General features: G+C 37.8%; 1 protein-coding gene across 6 annotated transcripts; it reads left to right on the top strand.

Annotated features, from left to right (window-relative positions):
• Positions 1-77: 77 nt before the first annotated feature.
• On the top strand, positions 78-20,500 carry LOC146451868 (decorin-like). Of its 6 annotated transcripts, XM_085098559.1 has the most exons (20): positions 82-536; positions 1,546-1,733; positions 1,816-1,887; positions 2,799-2,870; positions 3,043-3,102; positions 3,949-4,023; positions 4,834-4,911; positions 7,355-7,426; positions 8,494-8,568; positions 9,209-9,280; positions 9,770-9,835; positions 10,352-10,423; positions 11,488-11,559; positions 12,938-13,009; positions 13,782-13,853; positions 15,189-15,260; positions 16,817-16,888; positions 17,491-17,559; positions 18,533-18,589; positions 19,105-20,500. In XM_085098559.1, exons 2-20 carry the CDS (start codon positions 1,567-1,569, stop codon positions 19,151-19,153), a joined length of 1,416 nt encoding a protein of 471 aa, XP_084954685.1. In that variant the 5' UTR covers positions 82-536; positions 1,546-1,566; the 3' UTR covers positions 19,154-20,500. The 6 variants fall into 6 exon arrangements, with proteins under 6 accessions (XP_084954687.1, XP_084954686.1, XP_084954689.1 ...); XM_085098561.1 differs by lacking the exon at positions 9,209-9,280 and having other exon boundaries at positions 78-536; XM_085098560.1 differs by lacking the exon at positions 18,533-18,589 and having other exon boundaries at positions 80-536.
• The last annotated feature ends 705 nt before the right edge of the window (positions 20,501-21,205 follow it).

Here is a 21,205-nt window from a genome sequence, read left to right as displayed (position 1 = left end):
TAGGCGTTCACGGTATTGTTACCCACACTAACTTTTTTCATCCTCTTTGAACAAGTCTTGACGGATCTCGAATTTATTGACGAATAATTTTCCTGAAAGTGAAATATATACAATATTATATACGTGGATTGCGAATGAAAGATCCCTTTCATCCATTCATCTTCTACGAGTATACTACGATCTCACAATATGACCAACTCCCAGTTTGCTAGAAACTTAGTATTCGTATCCTGTCTATGCCTGATTTTTTTCAAGGTTCCTTTTTAACGACTGCTTAAGGTTGCATTCATAACTGAAACAGTATTTTAACTATCATATATGTTTCATGTATTCAAGCCAGCGCGACCGTGACTGTTTCTAATCTCATCAATTGAGACAGTTACGAACCTTAAGGAACTTTGTTTTCGGTAGTTAGCGAGATAACTACCGGATGATATAAGGTTCAACTTTAGTACCGGCCAGAAGTCCGTGGAGTCATACCAGCGTTAAGTCCCCCCAGTGAGATTAAGAGAGATTCTACAAGATACGACAGAAAAGTGAGTAAGGCGCTAGTTTTTTCTTTCATGATGATGCTCGTGCAAGAAACGCACAGAAATAATTAAATTAGTGTTGCTCTTTTTTGTATACACTCGATTGAGGGCCAGTTTGTATGAGCCCAGTTGACCAGGCTGGCCCGGTTTTCCGAGATTTCGCCTCGCCGCTGAATCCTTTTTTAGAAATTTCCATGTTCTTATATGAGAGGGTGGGCTGTCTTGGTTGGATTTTTTTTCCATATGAACACTTCAGCCCGCTTACCGGGTGAATGTTTTTTTCAGCCTCGTATGCCTTGTAAGGACGCTGAGGGAGCGCGGCTCGAAAAACCTGTTCAAACATGGCGGCAAATAAGCAAATTTCTTCCTCACCGATTTTATGTCAACACCTTCGCTTATATCAGGCCAGCTATATGAAGAGGCCCTGAAAAAAAGTTGGCCCGTGCAAGGCGTGAACTATGCGACCTGATAGAATCATGATGTGATCTAATTAGCATGCGCATATCTCGTGTTTCTTTCTCGTTCACGAGAAGTATGCAAATGAAAAATCTAAAATCCGCTCGTGCTATTATCTTCCAGCTACAAGAATGCAAATAAGCTCATAGGTCAACGTATAAATGACAATTGCGATATGTTGTTGTTCGACCCTTTTTCTTTTAGTTTCTCGAAGCTTTTTTCTGTAAATTTTCCCATGACGGTTTTGGCGAGCGAATTTCTTTCGCTTTTGTATCGACACGCTCTTTCTTTACCTGACATAATCCCTTGTGTATTCTCCAAGGTATACTGAAACCTGAAACATCTAGGTATATTTTAGTGGCGAAAAAGTTGCGTGCATCTTATTGGAAAATACAAGGTTCGAACTTGCAGGGATTCTGAATTAATCATTTAGGAAGCTTGATTTATCAACACTTTTCTTGAAGCGAGACAAAAAAAAAAAAAAAAAACCATTCCGGGAATCTTTTTATCGAGACCTTTACCACACCCATTTTGATGAATTGTTTTTCTCTTTTCGCAGGCAGTACCTAGTTCTTTGGCCATGCTTGTTTTTCTTAAGTTGCTAGTCTTGGTCCTGTGGCTTTCGGTATCCCGAAGCATTCTGTGTCCCCTAGAGTGCACCTGCGTTCCATTTGGAAAGTTTATTGTAGTGAAATGCTTGGGCATTGACGAAGTACCGACGGGGATCCCATCAAACACTGTTCTGCTGTATGTTACACGAGAACGTTTTATGGAGTTACCTAGAGATATTTTCACTTAGTTACCATTGTTCTCTTGTTTCTCTTTGTAGACAACTTTCAGGAAATTATTTGAAATCTATCCATGAAGGTGCCTTTGCAAACCTTATTTCACTCAAGAAAATGTAAGTAGTATATGACGTTCCTCTAACACATTGATTTATTTAGAGTAGGCGCTATATCAACCACCCGGTCAGATAGCAGTGAGTTCACGCCCTACGACTACCAATTATACGACTACTCATCATTGTGACGCCCTCTTTATTTAGGTCCAAAGAATATTGAACCGTTTGAGGCGGCGATGATGGTCTACATACAGAAGATTGAGTTTTTTATTGTAAATCACCCTCGTTGGCTATAGCTACAAATAACCTCTCTGTATTAAAGCACAGTACAGTGTATACTCATTAGACTCCCTTTGTAATTTATTTACGTTTCTTCTTGCTTCTCATTTCTCGTGTACGGTTGTTTTAATGTTGTTCAGAAAAGATAAATGTCTTTAGGCCAACCTTATCATAATAGTGTTATACAGCTGTTTCGACAAAGGTAGTCGAAAAACAAAAAAAAGCGTAGCTTGGGGATTTTCCACACTACATTTCGATATTGTCGCGTACGCTTTTACGCTTTTTTTGGACAACCTTTGTCGAAACAGCTCTATACAAGGGTACCGTCATTGCTATGCGCCAGTCGGTAAAATATAGCGAAAATCGGGTCCGATTTATGTTGCTTTGAGACGACAATCACTCAGAACCCAAACAGACAAAATTTAAAATTAAGAATAAAATAATATTGCTTTTACGACTTTTATCGATTTTCTTTCACTACATAAAAATTGAGCGATTTAATTTTCCTTTTTTCGATCTGAACGGATGGCTTTTTACGGGAGGCAACTCATTCGTATGCTTTATTATTTATTCACTCAACTGTCGTGCGGCATCAGATTTACCCTTATTAAGTTTTTTTTTGAAATTATTTAGCAAATGTAGCGAAAAAGATTTGTTATATTAACTTATGTGTGCATCATTTATTTACTCAGAGACCTTTCAAGGAATTTCCTAAAGTTCGTTCCACTAAATACCTTCAGAAATCTAACGTCACTTGTTGTTATGTAAGAGTCATTTTTGTTTACTTGCCAAAACATATTGAAATTTGTTAAAAAGAAAAATGTTTAACGTTTGCTTGTACATTTTATTTGCTTAAAATACGAGTGCACTTGGGCATACTGATGCTGCCAAAGTGTTGCAATTACTAACTAAAATTTAACTGGTTTCCTATTGCAGTAATCTGAGTGAAAACAGAATTGAAGGAGGATTTCATCTTCCACAAAGTGTGATATCGCTGTGAGTTTTGATTATAAGGCAATAATACAGTAAAGATGTGTGGCTGAACTGAGTAGTAAACCACACTGTTACCCTTTCTAGACTAGGCTTTCTTTGAGGCCTTCTAGAACCCGAAACGAGATGAATTCCACCCTTTTTCATGAATATTTCTGGGGGTCTCAACGCTACGCGGGTAATTAAACTTGGAGGGTAAAAAGCTCGTCCAAAAATTATTTTTTTCTCAAGTTTTCGACAAGAGTTGTGAAAGTCACATGTCATGAGAATTTCGTTATGTTTTCCAAACGGCGGCCAAATTGGACCCACTTCTTGGATTTCTTTTTGATTTTCGCCAAAATTAAAAAACCAGCCAGAATTAACCAAAAAATGATCGAACCCAATACGAGAACACTAACATTATCTAAAAACATGAAATGTACAGTATAATTATAATTTTTGCAAATTCCACTTTTTGAATATGGCTGCCAAGGTAACATCTAATTTCATGAACATACGCTCCATTGTTGCACACACAAACACGTTCACACACACAAAGCTTGTCAATGTTGAAATTCCACATGGGAGGAGTCCACTTCCCCAGGTGTATATATAGGGTTAAAAGGGATTAAACGCCTAATCTCGGCAATTTAATAACGGTTGTGTTAGCCTGAGCTCACACAACGTACCTAGCTTCCTAAAAGACCATAAAACCATATCAGTAATGAGAAATGCACCTGTTGCTATTAGCTGGTTTTGGGTTAATCAGGTGGATGATTCAAGCTCAATGCTTCTAATCTCATCAACCATCTTTACAAAAAAAATTGCGACTGTGAATGTATCTATTCAGTAAGTCTCTCTTTTATCTCTTAGCAATCTGCAAGAAAACCTGTTTTCATTTGATGATCTGAAAGTGATTCTGAAAGGCTTAACACAGCTGAAATTCCTGTGAGCGAACTGTATTGTTGTTACTTATTTAAATTACTTTTTAACTCCAATTGGAACAATGGAGCCGTGATTATTGAATAACTGGTAATAATTTTTACAGCGCGCTTCAGCAAGATTAAAAAAAGTTTTATTTAACGGAACGGATGCGGAAGTCGAAGAGAGATCAGCTGCAGGTATAAACGTTTCTGCTGCTTTCCTTTTTAACTCAGATGGAATGGCTGAAATTAGTTGAAAGTAGTGCAAATAATTCGTAGTGATGTTAAAATTGTTGCTAAACTCTTCATATGATAAAAAGTTGCCATTTGTATTTAGCACATCCTTTACTGATACAACTCCGCTATCAAACCATGACTTCCAAAACAAGGTAGCATTGTCTATGGTTAGTCGATTTGTTAATTTTACAATAACTGTCCAAATTCCCGCGCGCTGATTGGCTCGTAGCTATTGTCTATAAGAATACAGACAATAAAAATGAAGTCAGATGTAACGCGCGCTTTCTCAACGAAAAAAAAAAATAGCCAATTCCGCTCGTACTTTTTCCATGTTATTGTAAAAACAAATCGACGGCAGTTTTGTATGGTCTATACTCTTATAGACCATAAAATGACGCCATAAAATGTCCAAAACTTGGCAGTGAAACCACTCGCCTGCGGCTCGTGGTTCCACTTGAGTTTTGGACATTTTTTGACGTCATTTTATGGTCTATAAGAGTATAGACCATAGACAACTGCCGTCGATTTGTTAACTTTACCACGATAATAATAGTTTCAATTGTGTTTTTATGTATATCAACAATGTTATTCCCTATAGGAGAACTGATTACAATGAAAGAATTGGACCTGTTCTCACTTTAGACATCTTCAATGGCTTTGAAAGAATGCATTATCTGTAAGTTATTTGGAAAATGCAGGTGGGAATAGATAACACTGGTGAGAACTGTGATATATTACGGTGCTCCATCATGGTTCGGCCACCCCCCTCCCAGGCTCTCCAAAGACATACATATTTCCATAGCGCTGAAATCGAATAAAAAGACTAGGAGTCCAGATGTAAAGTCCCGGCTAAGACAAACAGCACAGAGGAGTCAAATTTGATAAAAATTCTGGGAAATTGCAGCCCTTATAGAGTATGTTAATATTACACGACTGTTGAAAGATTACACATTAGCCAGAAAAAGTGGGGAAACGATCGTTGCCCGAAAGACCAGGTAATGACGAATGGCCAGGTAATCTATATCTGAAAACACGAAAAACTGACAACGAAAAAGGACAACGAAAGAAGGAGGAAGAAACTGAATTCAAAAATTGGTAAGATAGCTCACTATGTGACATAAATAATGAATTTTTGTGTATATGTTCAGCCTCGCTCGAATTAAATATTAACTGTATTCTATTTGAAGGCTTCTAAGACCTTCACATGCAACGAGAGAGGCTACGCTAAGAATAAACTGTTACTGGATCAGTACCAAGAACAGAAGGAGAACTTCCTAAAGCAGCAAGTCGTGAAAATAGCTCCCGGTTTTGAACATAAAACATCATACAACTGATGACGCATTTCCATCACCAGTATCGGCTGGTCCACAATACATCGTGCGAAATTAAAGCGAACTTTTAACTGCACAAAAATCGCTCCCCTGTATCCCAAAGTTGGATATAGCGAACGCACTGGTTGGATTTTCAATATGTATGTGAACAAAATATTATTTCACTGGAACTTGGAAAACTTGACGCCTTTTTTTCTAAATACAGTCGAACCTCCCTTTGCGACCACCTCTCGTGAGCGACCACTTTACCAAAATACCAAAAGTTTTCAATTCGAATCACTATAGATGGAACCACTCTTAGGCGACCACCTCTTGTAAGCAATCACCTCTCGTAAGCGACCACTTCTAGAAATGATTGTTTAAAATTTTCAATTGTTTTTAACCTTCCGTAGGCGACCACTTGACTCATAATCTGCTGTATCTCTCAAGGGCGGAAATTGAAAAATGTGTCGCTGTAACACATTGGCCTCATCATTACAGCGGACGCCGTAAATCTCCCGATATAACTTAGCATTGAAGCAATTGATAAAATACACATGCACTATACCATACAATCGAATTGAAGAGAGATTGGAGAGTCCAGCCTGTTGAACTGACGTGTAGTGAGTAATGATTTAATACTTAATGTCAGTGCACGTTTTAAGCTTTAATTAAACTGACACGTGTGGCCTCTGAGAGAATAAAGTGCGTTGAACTATCCTGCAGCAGTTTATTGTTTCCTCCAAACTTATCGACGCGCGAGGGTGGGATTGTTTTGTAACCTACAGAGCTGGTGGTGTTTTTAATGCTTGAAACCACGTACATCACAGGTTTTATAAAAGAGTTGTTAACTTTTTGCTTATGTTCCGTTCACGGAAAAATTTAGATAGCGCCACCTGGAGTCGGTAATAAAAGAGTCAAGTTTCTTTCACAAGAATTGTCTCAATCGCCGTATTAAGTAGTTTGTGAGATACTAGCAATAATCACCATAACCCTAAGATATTTTGCCTACAATAATTTTGGACCAGTCTTGATATACTTGTAACGAAGAAAAGTTATTACTATGAGTTTCGATAAACACTGGCAAAGGGGTTAGACCTCCGCAATTACCATATGTAAATTACCCGAAATTTAGACCCCCTGTGGTCTGACCTCTGATAAGCGACAACATATCCTTGACATTATGGGTGGTCACTTACGGGAGTTTTTTGACTGTATGATTATTTAGGGGGGTTATAAAACTCATAAAATGATGTTCCATCGCTTGCATTATCTCTAATTGTAACCGGAAGCTCAAAGTAATTTACGGTGATGCGCACACAGTCATTGATGTATGCGGCTTACGGCTTGGGGATAATATTATAACAGACGCTTAGTAAGATCCCATGACACTCTTTTCGATCACGTTCTTGTATTTAAATGAACAGAGTCGACTTGCCGTGCAATTTCCTTCTTCCTTTTCATCGATCCCTATATCTTATGATTTAGAGCAAGAGAGACGCCTGGAGATGACTCATCTCTAGTGGGGATCATGACGAACTTCTGATTTTCTGTACATCCGAAATCCGACATTTGCATACATAATGCCATTTGATAAAACCACCTGCACGCATAATGCCTGTACATATGATATCAAAACTCGATGCCAGCGTGACTGAATTAGCTGTGTGTTCATAGTTAACGAGAATAGCGTTTGTAAGTAAAACGAAGAATAACAATAGTTATAAAAAATAATAATGGTAATGATAATGACAATGATATAATGATAATGATAATGTTAAAGATGATAACAATGTATTATTTCTATAGAACCATGAGAGGCTGCAATCTGACAAACATTGAGAGTGGGGCTTTTCGAGCGATGAAACATTTGTACCACCTGTAAGTAGGCCAGTTATAAAGAAATCAAGAAAAGCTTCCTGTTGCAAATATTGTTTCTTAATTATCCCAAGATCTGTTCTCTTCAGGTTCACCCTTTTAACATTGCAACAAACCTTGAAAGCGCAAATAGTCCCAGCATTTTCCCAGTGCTGTATGGATTGTACTTCAAGTGACTTCTAGTCAAGCTGTCATTCCTTTGTATTTATTTCTGTGCACCCACCTCATTGTTTTTAATTCGTGCTTGCAACGCGTGCGTGGTAAAAAAATTCTCATTACTGGCCCGGACATCCATCTTTTCCCTGATCTTCCTCTGAGGTCAGGGGCCCGTTCTCTCAAAATCCAGATAACTATTCTATTTAAATGGTGTTTCCCAAAAAAGATCTAATTTTTATTGTCTTTTAAAGCCAAATTTTATAATCACTTATTTTCGATGGAGAATAGAGTGCAAGTTTACACAAAAAAGCACCGCCACTCTCTTCTTAAGAATAGTCTATTGTCATTATAACAATTAAAGACTATTGTTCAGAAGCAATACTTAACTCAGGAGGGTTCCATGAATCTGGTCTTTGCTGGCATCGTACGCCCAAACGCGATCAAATGCAAAATTGCATAACAGCCCATCTAGTGGAAACGACAACAAGGGTAGTTAATTCAACTAAATGAGAGAAAAAAACACCTTACCTTTTTTTTTTTTGGCATATATAACTAGGAATTCCCCCGACGTTAGCATAACCGCAAGGGAGAGAAAAAAAAATTCTGGGAGCTTTCGTTTGCTTTTGCGCTAATGTGTAACCTAAAAAAAAAATCATCGATCCCGTTTCTTGGTTGACATAAGAGATCTCGGGATTGCGTTTATCATTTGAGCTTTTACGTGGAAAGCAACCTCGTTCTTTGTACACAGGGCAGTATCAGTCCAATCACAGATTAATTTTAATCTCACCGTCTAGTTTTTTAGGGCATTTGTGTGTGCAATGGCATCGATTTATGCAAACACAGCTAAGAAACTATTGAAGAATTTGAACTTGATATAAATTGCATTTACGACATGTGTAAACGCTGGTTTGCAGAGACCTTTCGAAGAACATGTTGTCTCGCTTACAGCCGAGAGCATTGGAAGGGCCTGGTGATTCAATGATCTTTCTGTAAGTAGCTCCCCATAAAAGCTTCTTTACTGTGAAGACCTAAATTTTGTTATTATAATAAAACGCCAAACAGCATTGCTTGCCGTAATGATTAGATTTTTAACAGAACATGTCTTAAAGTTTAATAAAATAAATGCTAGGTAAACCTCTAAAAAAAATTGACCTATTTTCACACCTTTTTGACCATTTTAGTCACTGAAATTTCATGTCAAACTGAAACATAGAAATTTTCTAGCCGTAAATGGTGAAGCGAGGAGAAGGGACATGCGCCGCCTTTCGTGTTGTAACTTATTTGTGGGAAAACCTTATCAAAAGAAGAAGAAGAAGAAGAGGAGGAGGAGGAGGAGGAGGAGGAGGAGGAAGAAGAAGAAGAAGAAGAAGAAGAAGAAGAAGAAGAAGAAGAAGAAGAAGAAGAAGAAGAAGAAGAAGAAGAAGAAGAAGAAGAAGAAGAAAAAACAAACGGAAACCAAACAAACCTTACAAGGAAAAAATGTTTTCTTGCGAATTTTAAACTTAATTGTAGCGAACCGTTCGTGTTAACTGGGCTTGCTTAGCCTGCACTTAAACTATTGAAGTGTACTGTTTTTTACCCTGTATGGTTTTTTTTCTTGCTTTCCTTTTCATTTTTTTTTAACTATAGGTTTCTAGGAAATAACAAGTTAAGGGATATAGCTAATGGAACCTTCAGAGAATGTATCAACCTCATGAGATTGTAAGTCAGATTCGTTGTTATAAGTTACAATGCGATATCTTTGTACGATTTTTGAGAAATCCAGCAAATTTGCATCAGGTTTCAAATACGTTCCAAGCCCCTACGATATCGTGGCCACAAATCGCCGGTGACTGAAATCGCCTATATTGTCTGCACAGGCCGCTTAAAACTGCAACTGGAGCGCGACAAACGTGTATTACATATTCATAATGCGACAAAATTGCACAAAAAGTCAAATGTGTAAACGGGCCTTTACCGACAAAAAAAAGACCTCCAAAATAGTTAGAGTTACAATGCGTTTCTTTTTATAAAACTATCCACTAAGTTTTGTGAAACATAAAGAAAAGAGATAAAAATGTTTTAAAGATGACCATTTGAAAAGTAAGCATAAATGGGAAAAAATACTTTTTGATAATTAAGTGCATGTGATAACACAATAAGCACAGTTGATGAGTGTGTCTACACAAGTTTATCATTTTCTTACCGCAGAAGTCTGAGGGGAAATCTGCTGACGTCAGTGCCCGATTTGACAGGCCTTTCTCAGCTTGCAATTCTGTAAGTATCCTGCAAATAAATACCCTTCACTTTCACATTGTCATCTAAAAGGCATCCCATGGCTGGGTTTATATTTATATTTTTTTATATGACGCGAATATTTTTTTGCTTCTCTTGTCAACTCGTTTTGTGCTTAATGGAAATCGTTTTCATTTATACCAACTTTTTCGTGGACCCTTTTTGCTGTCTGCCAAAACAATCATTTCAGATGTCTGTGACGGTGTAAAGTAAGATTGACTTGGGCAACTATGGCAGAGAAAAGAGATTCTTGGAAAAAAGGGGGAACTTATTGGTCGGCTGGAGCGCAGCTTTGTTCTGGGATCGTCCTTTGTTATAAGTTTATCGTGTGAGCGTAATTGTGAGTCTCTTACATAGCCCAGCTTAATAGCCACTTCATTCAAATAACTGTGTTTGCCTGGCACTATAAACAACGTACTTAGATTTTTAAAACATTGTTTGGTACATATTATGTATGTACCCTTTGCTAGACCCAATTTAGGTTTTTTTTTTCCTCAGTGATCTGAGCAGAAATCGTATAACCGACATATCACGTCTCGGAGATTCTGGAGCTACACATATTGGGGATCTGTAAGCACACTCAGCTGTTACTGTTACTTAATGTCTTATAAGCAATCGTACCCCTTCTTTAGAATGCAAAGAATTCGAAAGGGTGAAAAACTATAAGGAAAACCACTATATGGAAAAAGTTGGTTTTAGTTAACCCAGTTTGATGTCACCATAAGCAATCGCTTTTTTTCATATAAGAATTTCACATTTCACCTTAGCAGTCAGTTGACTCTGTGATTATTTCCCATCCTTAAGCCAGGGAGTTTTCTATGGTATCGCCGGTTTTTCCCTATCCTCAAAAACCAACATTTTCAAATTCTAGTTGGATTCGGAATCTGAGTGCCGCAGGTTTGTCATTCATAACAGACTGTCACTTTATTTCGTATCTTGGTATCACGTTGCGGTGGCGCATTCTTAACCATAAAAAACGGTATAGTTTTGATTCTGAGGCAATTGCTTTCTTTGACTTTGTTTTGCAATAAAAGAAGATCAGTTCTTGGTAGTTTTCACCAGATAGATGACGATGTTGGTAATACATGTACAGTGGAACCCCAGTTTAACGATATGCCAAGGGAACGTTAAAATTATATCGTTAAACCAGGATATCCGTTATAGCCGAATTCCCGGTATAACAATATTGTGGGAAAATTTCTAAAAAATATCGTTATATCGGGATAAAGCTGATAATCGCCTTTTTACCGCACGTTATCTAATAAATTTGTAATTGATCATCAAATGAATTACAACATCCTGAGTATTTTTCAATAACCTTAAAACATGTCAATACCATCACATTTCTTTCATGTCAAAAACAGTTTGTACAGCTCATAAGGTGTTCGTTACCAAAAATACAGAAAATTTTGTGGCATGAACTTCAACGTTTTAAAACTCAATAAAAGTTTTTTTAGCATTTCCTGTGGTCTGTGGTATTGATTTTATTGTTACAACCGGAAATATTTTGTGCTCGGTCAATGACATTCCCATCGTTAACCGGGAATATCGTTATACCGAAGATCGTTAAACCGGGGTTCCACTGTAATGGATTTTTTGAAAACTTTGTTTTATAATTGTCAATTCCATTATAGGTCACTGTCTTATAATAAGATCTCCTATCTGCCATACCATTTATTGCGGAGAATCATCACGGAAGGACTTCTGTAAGTTGAACAAAAGTAGCCAATAGTCTACATTACAGTTGTGTGCTTAGCAACCTGACATATAACTGGAAGCGAGGCTGGAGTTTACTTCGTTTTGATGCAATATTGCTTTTCGTATGTGAATGAAAACTGGTTAGCATGAAAACAACACGATTTGCATACTTAAAAGATGAGGTTTGTACCAAAACAAAATCAACTCCAGCCTGGCTCCTTTTCAAAGACAAGGTCACTAATTACAAATCTGTATAATGGACTATTCAGGGATGACAACGGCATGTTCATTTGTCAAAAAACAAAAAAAACAAAAAAAAAAAAAATGATTGCATTGCCGTTCTCTGCCAAACAACCCGAAATGACTAATATGAAGGTTTTTCTTTTGAGAGCGTTGACACATGACTATTTTTTCTCATCCTGAACTTTAAGGCCGCCACTATGGTTCCTGGATATTTCAGCTAAATAAGTTGGAATTATACGGTGACGTTATTTATAGAGTTTGAATTTAATTTCAAGTTACGTCTTCGTTGACGTCGTCGTCGTTCCTTCTTATAAAATATTTTGTGGTTGGTTGCTTGTGAGTAAGTTTATCCTTGACAAATTAGCATTTGACAAGTGTTAGTTTCCTATGTACTACTAATCTTGGTAATCTTTTCCATGAAAACTTTGCTGTTCGAAAGTGGGAAAACAGTCGTTGAACAAGGCAACTCTGACAAGAAAACCTTTTAACTGAGTAGCATATAATTAAGCGATAGTAACGAAAACGCCAAAAAACAAGGGATTAAGCACTGGCTCCTATGGACATGCGTTATACACTGTAGTACATCTTTTTGCAAAAAAAGTCAGATGTCCAAATTCCAGGTCTTTGGAAGACATGAATAAATGATGACAGATGTTGGTTAATTTCCCTGATTCTTTTTGATCTTAAAAGCCGTACTAAAGAACTCAGCTTCTGTAAAGCTCGGCCACATTACGTAGTCAGGTGTGAGAATTTAGGATTATCATAAAGTACTTCAGAGAACTGAGAAGTTTTAACTGCTCAGTTATTTTGTTCCTGTCCCATGGGTGGGGCAGTTGCACTATTTTCTAAGCCATAGCTTGGGGTTTTGTATTTATTGGCTGACTACACCTTGGCGCATTTACCGTAAAGAAAATGGCAAATGCTGGAGAGAGATCGTCAACGCTTGGAATTAACTGACGCACAAACGCACATTTTCAACGCCCAGTAAGGATTTGTGCCCTTAAAAAGTGATCCGTTCTTTTAAGAAAGAGAGTCTGGTCGTCATTGGCAACAATGGCGGAACAATATGTTTTAAGTTGGTTTCTTTAGATTGACCTTGGCTTATATGATTGATTGTTAACCTAGTTTCTAATTGTATCGCAGTGATATATCCTTCAACAAAATAGAGTCCATACCAGAGAACATGTCTCTTGGATACAAGACTCTATCTCTATTGTAAGTGTAAATAAAAATAGCTACAGATATAACACATTACTTTTTAGCCGACTTTTTACCTGAAGCACGATGGTAAAGTTGAAAAAAAGTACTGAAAAACAGGAGTGTAAATTCCAACTACGTTTAGGGGATTTTTAGACTGCAGAAATACTCGTCACTGTATCATACACTTCAAAGTTAATTCTCTGATGCACAATTTGTGTCAACAAAACAGCCATTTATACCCTTCACAGTCACATTGCTGCAATAACCGCCATTATTATTACCTTCTGACCTCGCAGCTCAATCGGTAGCAAAATGTTAAACAGATCCGGAGGTCGTAGGTTCCACTCTCGCTGAGGTTCAGTGATTTTTTTCTTTGCCTCATGCGGTCTCTCATTTCCTTTGTGAGGCTAAGGCTCAGTAGCAAACTCATGGGTTCACTTTAGCACTGTATCATCCACGATTTGCTTTGTTTTACAAGTTTCTAGTGTTTGATGAGTAATATTAGGTCCCGTTAGACGTTGTCAACACGCGATACACTTACGAAGTATTTGCAACATTGAACGTTGGTAATTTAAGGTACAAAATCAGCGGTCAGCAAATTGAAAGTCAGTTACGACTTATTTATCGCAGTCTATATGACTTGCTTTTACCCTTGCTCTTGCTGCCCTCTGTGACCTCTTGTTGAAAATTATACAAATAAATCTCAGGAATCGAGTCTTCAAGAAACGGTATACTTTATTGACTCAGCTAAATTTTCCTTTTGATTTTGCTTCTCGTTCTTTGCAAGGAATTTAACCCTCCACAACATCATTAATATCGGCCAACGCACATTCACTGGACTGAGGCACCCGGGTATTTTGTAAGTTTGTTTCTTTTCTGTGTGATCATGACTATACTTTATTTCTGGACAATACTATGGTTGTGAGAACGAAACGGTAAAACTACGACTGTGAATAATTTCTGATATAAATTTACTTTTTATTCCATTTTTATTAATAAAACGGTATTTTTAATGCAATACATGTTTCGATGTGGTAGACATCGTCCTCAGTTGTTAACCGTTAGAATATATGGGAACAAAAAAGACATGCATTATTAACTTAAATTACAAATGCTAAATCAATTAATTAATTAATCTCTGTAAAAGAACCTCCACTCTTGAAATAAATTAAGGTTAAATTGTTGAAAATGCAACCTAATTTCAAATTTCGTTGGAAAACATGGAAATAACATTTCTGTGTCGGAAAAAAATTGATTATCGCCTATTTTTTCATTTGACACTTGAATGCCACTTCTACTTTTTAAACTAAAATTTAGAATCGAGACCCTATTCCGACAATTTATCATGAATTTGTTGTCGGAGTGGAGATTCCTTTAATATGTATATAAGCAAACATTATGACACGACGTAATGTAATTTATATAGTGATAATCCGGTGGGGGTGGGTTGTAGGCACGGATAGCAGCATAAGTCTAACCAATGAGGTTGGAGCAAGGTTATGAAATAGAAATTTTGCCGAGGTAGTCTTCCTTCTTCTTCTCGCCATCAAATTGAACAGATCCCTAGAAATCTCTTTCCCACCTCCTCCCCATTTTCACCACCTGTTACGTTAACGTTTTTTCCTGATGCCTTGAGAGAGTCAACCCAGGCGACATTTTGTCGCCCCATTTATTTTGGCCATTTATTTTGGCCATTTATTAAAGTTGTCTGTTATTCTCGCTTCCGGAAAATCAGCTACTAACTGTGTTTTCCAAAAAGCTCGCGCTTTAACTGCACGTTGTTTAATGATAACATGCCTCGATATAAATTATATTCACTAAATGTCGTTCATTTATAAAAGTAGCTTCTTATTTTCTGCTATCCCGACCACTTTATTCTATGGTGTTTACAGATACCATGCACGCACAGATATTTTGTTAAAGTCGTAGTTTATTGCAGGGCGAGGAAAAATACCATGATATTTACAGTAAAACAGTTGGCGGCAATTATCTGCAAAACCAGTATGTTTATTTTTCCAGTTTGTTAAATGTTTGTGACCTACATAACTAGTACTCCGATTGACTAGTTGAAGAGCAGGATTCTCCCGTTATTTCCACGTGTATCATTTCAGACGTTAATGCCAACTTGACAGAGGGGCTATCTATTTCTCATATAAACCTAGACTCAGTAATTTTTCTTTTCTTTTCTTTACAGGATGATGATTGAGAATAACCTGACGGTTATTCCCAAAGATTCTTTTGCTGAGGTACCGGGACTGCGACTGCTGTAAGTAAACAGATTAAAACATGCAAAATTCTGTAGGAAATCTGTCGTAGCTGTTAGATCTTGTGATCGCATGACTCTCCTCGTGAAGAATGCAACATCGCCTTAGTAACCCACGCGATATACAAAAAAAAAAATTAAATTAAATGAAAACAAATGGGAATTTAGGTGAATCCACGGAGTGGCTCTTCTCTTCAATGTTTCCAGGTCGAAATTGAAATTTTGAAAAGTTGGTCAGTGTGGGGGGAGGAAAACCGGAGTACCAGGAGAAAAACCCTCGGAACAGGGAGAGACCTTAAGATCGAGGTTTGGCCGCCTTACCGCAAACGTCAACCCGCGGTTTGCGGTTAGCGGTTTCACGCTAGCCGTCTGCCCATATTTGGGACTTAAGATCCACGGGTGATAGCACTGGTGAGTTATGAGAAATTAGTACAACAACAAGATGGCTGCTGCTCGAAGGTGAGATGTAAATTTTGATGTGTTTGTTGTGATTTTATTGATTAATGAGAGCAGAACACTAAATCACTGACCTTCTTTAAATCAGACAAGACTACAAAGATCTGCTGGACGTTATGCAGCTGGATGATAGCAGTTCTGAAGGCTCGTCTTCGAGCGATGAAGACCTCCATTTCTTATTTCTAGTATGCATTCACATATCATCAGAAATCTGCTTTTATTTTACTTTGTTTATCGTAGTTTAACCACAAAGTGATGCGACCGGCAAAACAGTTCCAGCAACAAATAGCCGGCTGCCATGTTCGTTTTCAATTCATTCGTTCATCACTTCTATTTTAGCTGAGAAATCGTCTTCAAAATGACGTTTCTATGAAAAAGAACTCGATAATTAATAAGCGAAATAGTTCTAAAAAGTAGTATTTCCTCTCAAACGTGGGATTGTGATGTTTTAGGGTGCAAAAAAACTTGCGGTAAATCACTGACCTCTAGAACATGGTCCTGTCGTACAAACGTGAACCTCAAACCGCAAACCTGAAGGCAAGGCACTGGTCACATGACTTGTTGACGTTCGCGGTTCGCAGGAACTGCTGGAACGCCTCAATCTTAAGGTCTCTAAACTAAACCACATATGGCGCCGCGTCTGGGAATCGAACCCGGCCCACATTGGTTGGAGGGGAGTGCTCTCACCACTGCGCCATCCCTGCACCCCGAAGCTGAGTTTCAAATAACGTTGGAGAGATTCCCTGAATTTATCCTTCGCGAAATTCAAGAACTTAGACAAAGATAAACATGTCACCGACACTTTGACACAAGACAGTTGAATTAACAACGCACTATCACTGCAACACGACTTCTTTGACATTCTCAACCCAAAGATGTAAAACGAAGGAGTTGCTAGTCCATTTTGTAGTGGAACTTCTTGAAAAATAGCAAGAGAGTTAAGTTTAGTGTTATTTCTGGAAAGTTTCAGCAGACAATTGCCAGGTAGTAATCAATCCAATTCCACAGCTAAATCAAAGTAAGGACACCGAAAAAATATAATTGAAAATCCGACACTGATTTCTAGGTTAATATTAACTGAATCTCACTTGTAAATGTTTTAGGTTTCTTCATAGCAATGCAATCACACATATTGAGGACAAAGCCTTTAGTGGACTCCACCATCTTAACTCACTGTAAGTAACGATTTTACTGTACGAAATTGAATTCCAAAGTTCCATCTAGGTTTAACTTACATATAAGAAGAGTTTCACGGTTCGGCACGTAGGCATGAATCATATACCTTTTTCGATCTTGATTGCCATGACGCAAGCCCATTTAAGTAATTTCAATGTTTATGAACCATTCAGAAGCGAGTAGATAACAAATTTGTTTGTGAAAATTTTACGGCTGACGATTTTTCAGGTGATTGCATTATTTTGCATGCAAATTTTCCTAACGGCTTACTCAGCCGCTCTAACGGCTACCAAATTCTCTTTAACGGTTACGCTAACGGTTCTAACGGTTTGATGTGAACGTTTAACGGGTACGCTAACGGCTCTAACGTTTTTGGTACAGTTCTTTAACGGATGACTAACGGATACTTAACGGCACTGCCCGTTTAACGAATAAGCGTTAAAGTACGTTTTCCTGTGCAAGGTCACATTTGATTATTAATCTTTCTAACGGTGCCTACCATTAACACACGAATTCTGAACTGCAAGGCATGGTTTGAAGTTCAGAGTTCCTGTGTTGTTGAGGGTGCAGTAACAGTGCAATAGCTGATTCTTTCTCATAGAACTCTTTTCGACAATCCACTGACCTCACTGCCAGATATATTTAATGAAGTGACACCTGACATTACAATGTAAGTATCAATATAATATATGAAAATTTATTACAAATCAAATGAATTTCCTAATGTATTTATCTAACACTACACGCTTGGTTATAGGGCTAATTTCGCTACGTGATAATATAATTTACAGTGAGATGCATATCGATTCCTGTAAGTATCGACATAGGCACCCCAAGCTTAATATAAGAGAACCGTGAATTATAAGGATTTGTATGGGAATGCAACGGATTTGTGTAAAATGGTAGAAACTAATAATGTTTTGTCTTTAAAGTCAACTTACCCTGCTGCTTCTTGTATTATTTGTCATTTACCAGCTTTTTAAGCCGATTCGAAGCGATTTCGGCGAGTTAGCGTCATTCGAGTTTCCAGTGCTAAGTGAAACGCAAGGCCGAACACCGTTTCAGCCATGCCCGAAGCACGAAGCGGAAAAAATCCGCTGAAAATCATCCCTAGTGTCCCAACTCCTCCATAGAATCAAAGTAGAGATGTATACCTATCTTGCCAGGGCAATTCTGACTCAATTGAAACCGTATCACGTTTGCTGGCCGCTGACCACCCGTGCCAGGAAACTTTTGTTACCTAGCGTGCTTTACGAACATTCTACATATCCACGGTGCTCTTGCCGGGCATCTTTCGAAATTTCAGAAGCGAGTTGAGTTGAAAGAAAATCTTTCTAGCAAACGTGATACGGCTTGAATTGAGAGTAGGTATCGAGAGAACTTTTAGGAAAGCAGATGAAGATTGTGATGCACAAACGAGATCAGAAAAAACGGAAAGAAACCATGCAACAGGGACTAAATAAAAAGTTGAGCTACGTCTCGTTTAAGCTAACTGAACTTTTATCAAATTTTCTTACCAAAAGAGAAAACAAAAAACAACAAAATGGAAATAAGCAAATAGCAACGGCAAACAAACAAACTAAAAAGGAAAACAAACTCGATATTTTGACTCAAATGTAAAATAACAATTTGATTCCTTTCAGGGCCATAGCGTGCAAAAACCTTCGTCGACCTTCTTTTGGGAAATACTCTTCAGTTATGTAAGTATCCTTGGTTAACGTGCTGGCTTGTGTAAGTTACTTCAACTTACTGACTTAAACTAAATTACTTTCGGTAGTTTTGACAGATATTTTCCAGACCTTCTGTTGTTCAAAAATTAGAGTAAATAGTTGTGCTGTGGACAGGCTTGCCTACACCATTTACCCTTGCCTTGGGTCTCTTCGAAGGTTGCAGTCATGACAAACACTTGATCATTTTGTCTACCTGATTGATTGTCGTTTTATCTGTTTTCTAAGATCTTTGGTAAGAACCATCTGGCCTTGGTTGAATAAGTACAGTTGTAAACATGTTCACTGTACACTAAAAAGCAAGACGTGATTTGAGAGACACTTATAGAATAGATGAAGAATAGATGTAGAAAAGAACCTGCTTTTTAAAGAATAAAGAAGGTCTACGAAGAGTCCCGTTACCTCTCCTTGGTGCCGAGTTAGTTCCCAACATATTTGGTGGAGAATATAACAACATTGATGAGAATCTGTTTTGTTTGTGTTCACAGCATTTGTTGGAGTCGACAGCTTCACGAGAGAAGCAATGCTTTTCGCTAGTTGTACTGGTGCCTAACCTTTACAAGCAGAGACAGTTCGGTTCTTAGTTTATTTGAGTTAGTAAGAGTAGTTATGTTTCCCTTATAGTTTTTTTTTTGTACGTTTGTCATCTTCTTCCCTTTTCATAAATTTACCTGCTTAATTTAGTTGCTGTCAGGCGAGAAACTTGGTTCATTAGGGCTTGCCTTTAGATTTAATCCCGGGCCTTGGTCAAGGAAGGTGCGGCCGGAGAAGTCGTAGCTGAAAGGCTTCCTTCTAGATCAACCAGTTTTTCTTGGCCTTCGCTTCCCACACCTCAAAGTACCAAAGTACATTTCCAAGGGAAGCCTCGGAAAATTCCTTTTGTTCGGGAGAACATAACTTCCGAACAGTGGAAAACAATCAGGATAATTTTGAGGCCGTTGAACGTAGTTCATTAAGTACTGAAGGCATTTACGACAACATTGAAGGCAGCTTTGAAAACTGTGAAAGTAATTCTGAGCTCTGATAGTTCTGATCTTTTTTTCGGACATATATGACGAGATGGACGAGCAAATTGCGCGGTTCGCTTTCAAAGTTGATAGTTTTAGTCCGGTGTTAAGGGGGGATGAAAGCGGGGATGTACACGAATTCGTAAGTAATTATAAACGCGCTGCGCGATTGAACGGTTGGAACTGTGAAGCAGTGAACTTAAATGCACAGGCAATGAGTGTCCATAAAGTGAGGTTAGCCGTATATCAGGTCAGAGAAAAGTGTCTGTTGTCCATATTAACCGGTGTTTTTGCGTAATGTAAGAGAACTATCTGGACTTTACCTCAGGTCAAGAAAAGCTGCAAATAAGCGGGTGTCCATAAAAAAGGGTTCACTGGATCTTTGATTATATTTTAGTGTGTAGACTGTGATTTCTGCTGTAATTTGATTAACCTGCAAGGTATTGAAAACAAACACATCAACAACTACTTTCATAGATACTAAATAACTTGCTCAAATAACTAACTAATCATTAATTCAGATCATCAAAATTCAGGCCCAGTTCATACTGCTTATACTGTATTATGTACTGTACTGACAACTCAAAATCAACTCAATTTTTGCATTGTATGAAGTTAAATGTCAGGGCTATTAGCTTGTAAAACATCACGCCAATTTGAGAAAAAAGATATGTGACTGTTGATACATGTAGGCTCAATTCTTCCCCACTTGAGGTAATGCTTCTAAGTTTCCTGTAAGCAAAGGAAAATAAGTAATCAGTTTTGATTATTGATTTAATCAGTATTGATTTACATTGATTTACATGAATTAAAAATTGTGTTTTTCTGTATTAGTTGATATTCAGCATACGTTAAAAGAATAAAATATGTTAAATACGACTGGTTTGAGTTTGGTTTATATAATATAAAGTGACTCCGAATAATGCTACCTGCTCTGAATAGGATGCTGATCCATCACACGTGTAATCGTAGCATTTTGGCAAGTTACGGTGATGACAATTCCCCAATTTACACTCCTGTGTGAAAAAACGAACTGAAATAACAGAAAAGCATGATAAATTATTATATAAACACCAACGAAATACCAGGTAAGCTTTCGCGAGAAAACAGGATATATTATGAAAGGTACACCCGTATCTAAGTGTTGTGTCAGATCTGAAAACTGTCCGTATGCCTTGCTGTTTAGGCAACGGCGAAGAGCCTCTGATAACCCTTTGAAGTATGGTAGCACCGCAGTAGATTTAATTTCAGGCGCAGGTTCTTTTGTGGCTATTTGTTTCTTTGTTTTCGTAATGTTCTTCACAAACGAAAACGGATAACCGTTAGAAACAAGAACTGATAAGAGGTGTTTCTTTTCTTGCGAGGTGACTGATGGTTTAGTTATGAGGTGTTTCGATCTATCGTACAGGCACTTGACAATACCACGTTTTACAGATTGGGGGTGGTGTCAATCATACGCTAGGTATTGGTCAGTGTGTGTAGGCTAACTGTAAACGCTGGTAGAGAGGTAGCCATCCGAACAAGTAACCAAACAAATCCGATCAAGTTTTAACTTTTGACACAAATAATCTTTTGCTGTTCC

This window comes from Pavona decussata, unplaced genomic scaffold (genome assembly GCF_977016875.1).
Source record: "Pavona decussata unplaced genomic scaffold, jaPavDecu1.1 SCAFFOLD_383, whole genome shotgun sequence".
Taxonomy (NCBI): domain Eukaryota; kingdom Metazoa; phylum Cnidaria; class Anthozoa; order Scleractinia; family Agariciidae; genus Pavona; species Pavona decussata.
Note: the sequence above shows the minus strand (reverse complement) of the source record. Positions and strands in the feature narration are given on the sequence as shown.

Excerpts from the sequence above, each read along its gene's own strand:
- LOC146451868 (XM_085098559.1), top strand. The coding sequence starts at position 1,567 with ATGCTTGTTTTTCTTAAGTTGCTAGTCTTGGTCCTGTGGCTTTCGGTA. Across the intron at positions 13,010-13,781 it reads TACAAGACTCTATCTCTATT|GAATTTAACCCTCCACAACA; the intron begins GTAAGTGTAAAT and ends GTTCTTTGCAAG. Across the intron at positions 13,854-15,188 it reads CTGAGGCACCCGGGTATTTT|GATGATGATTGAGAATAACC; the intron begins GTAAGTTTGTTT and ends TTTTCTTTACAG.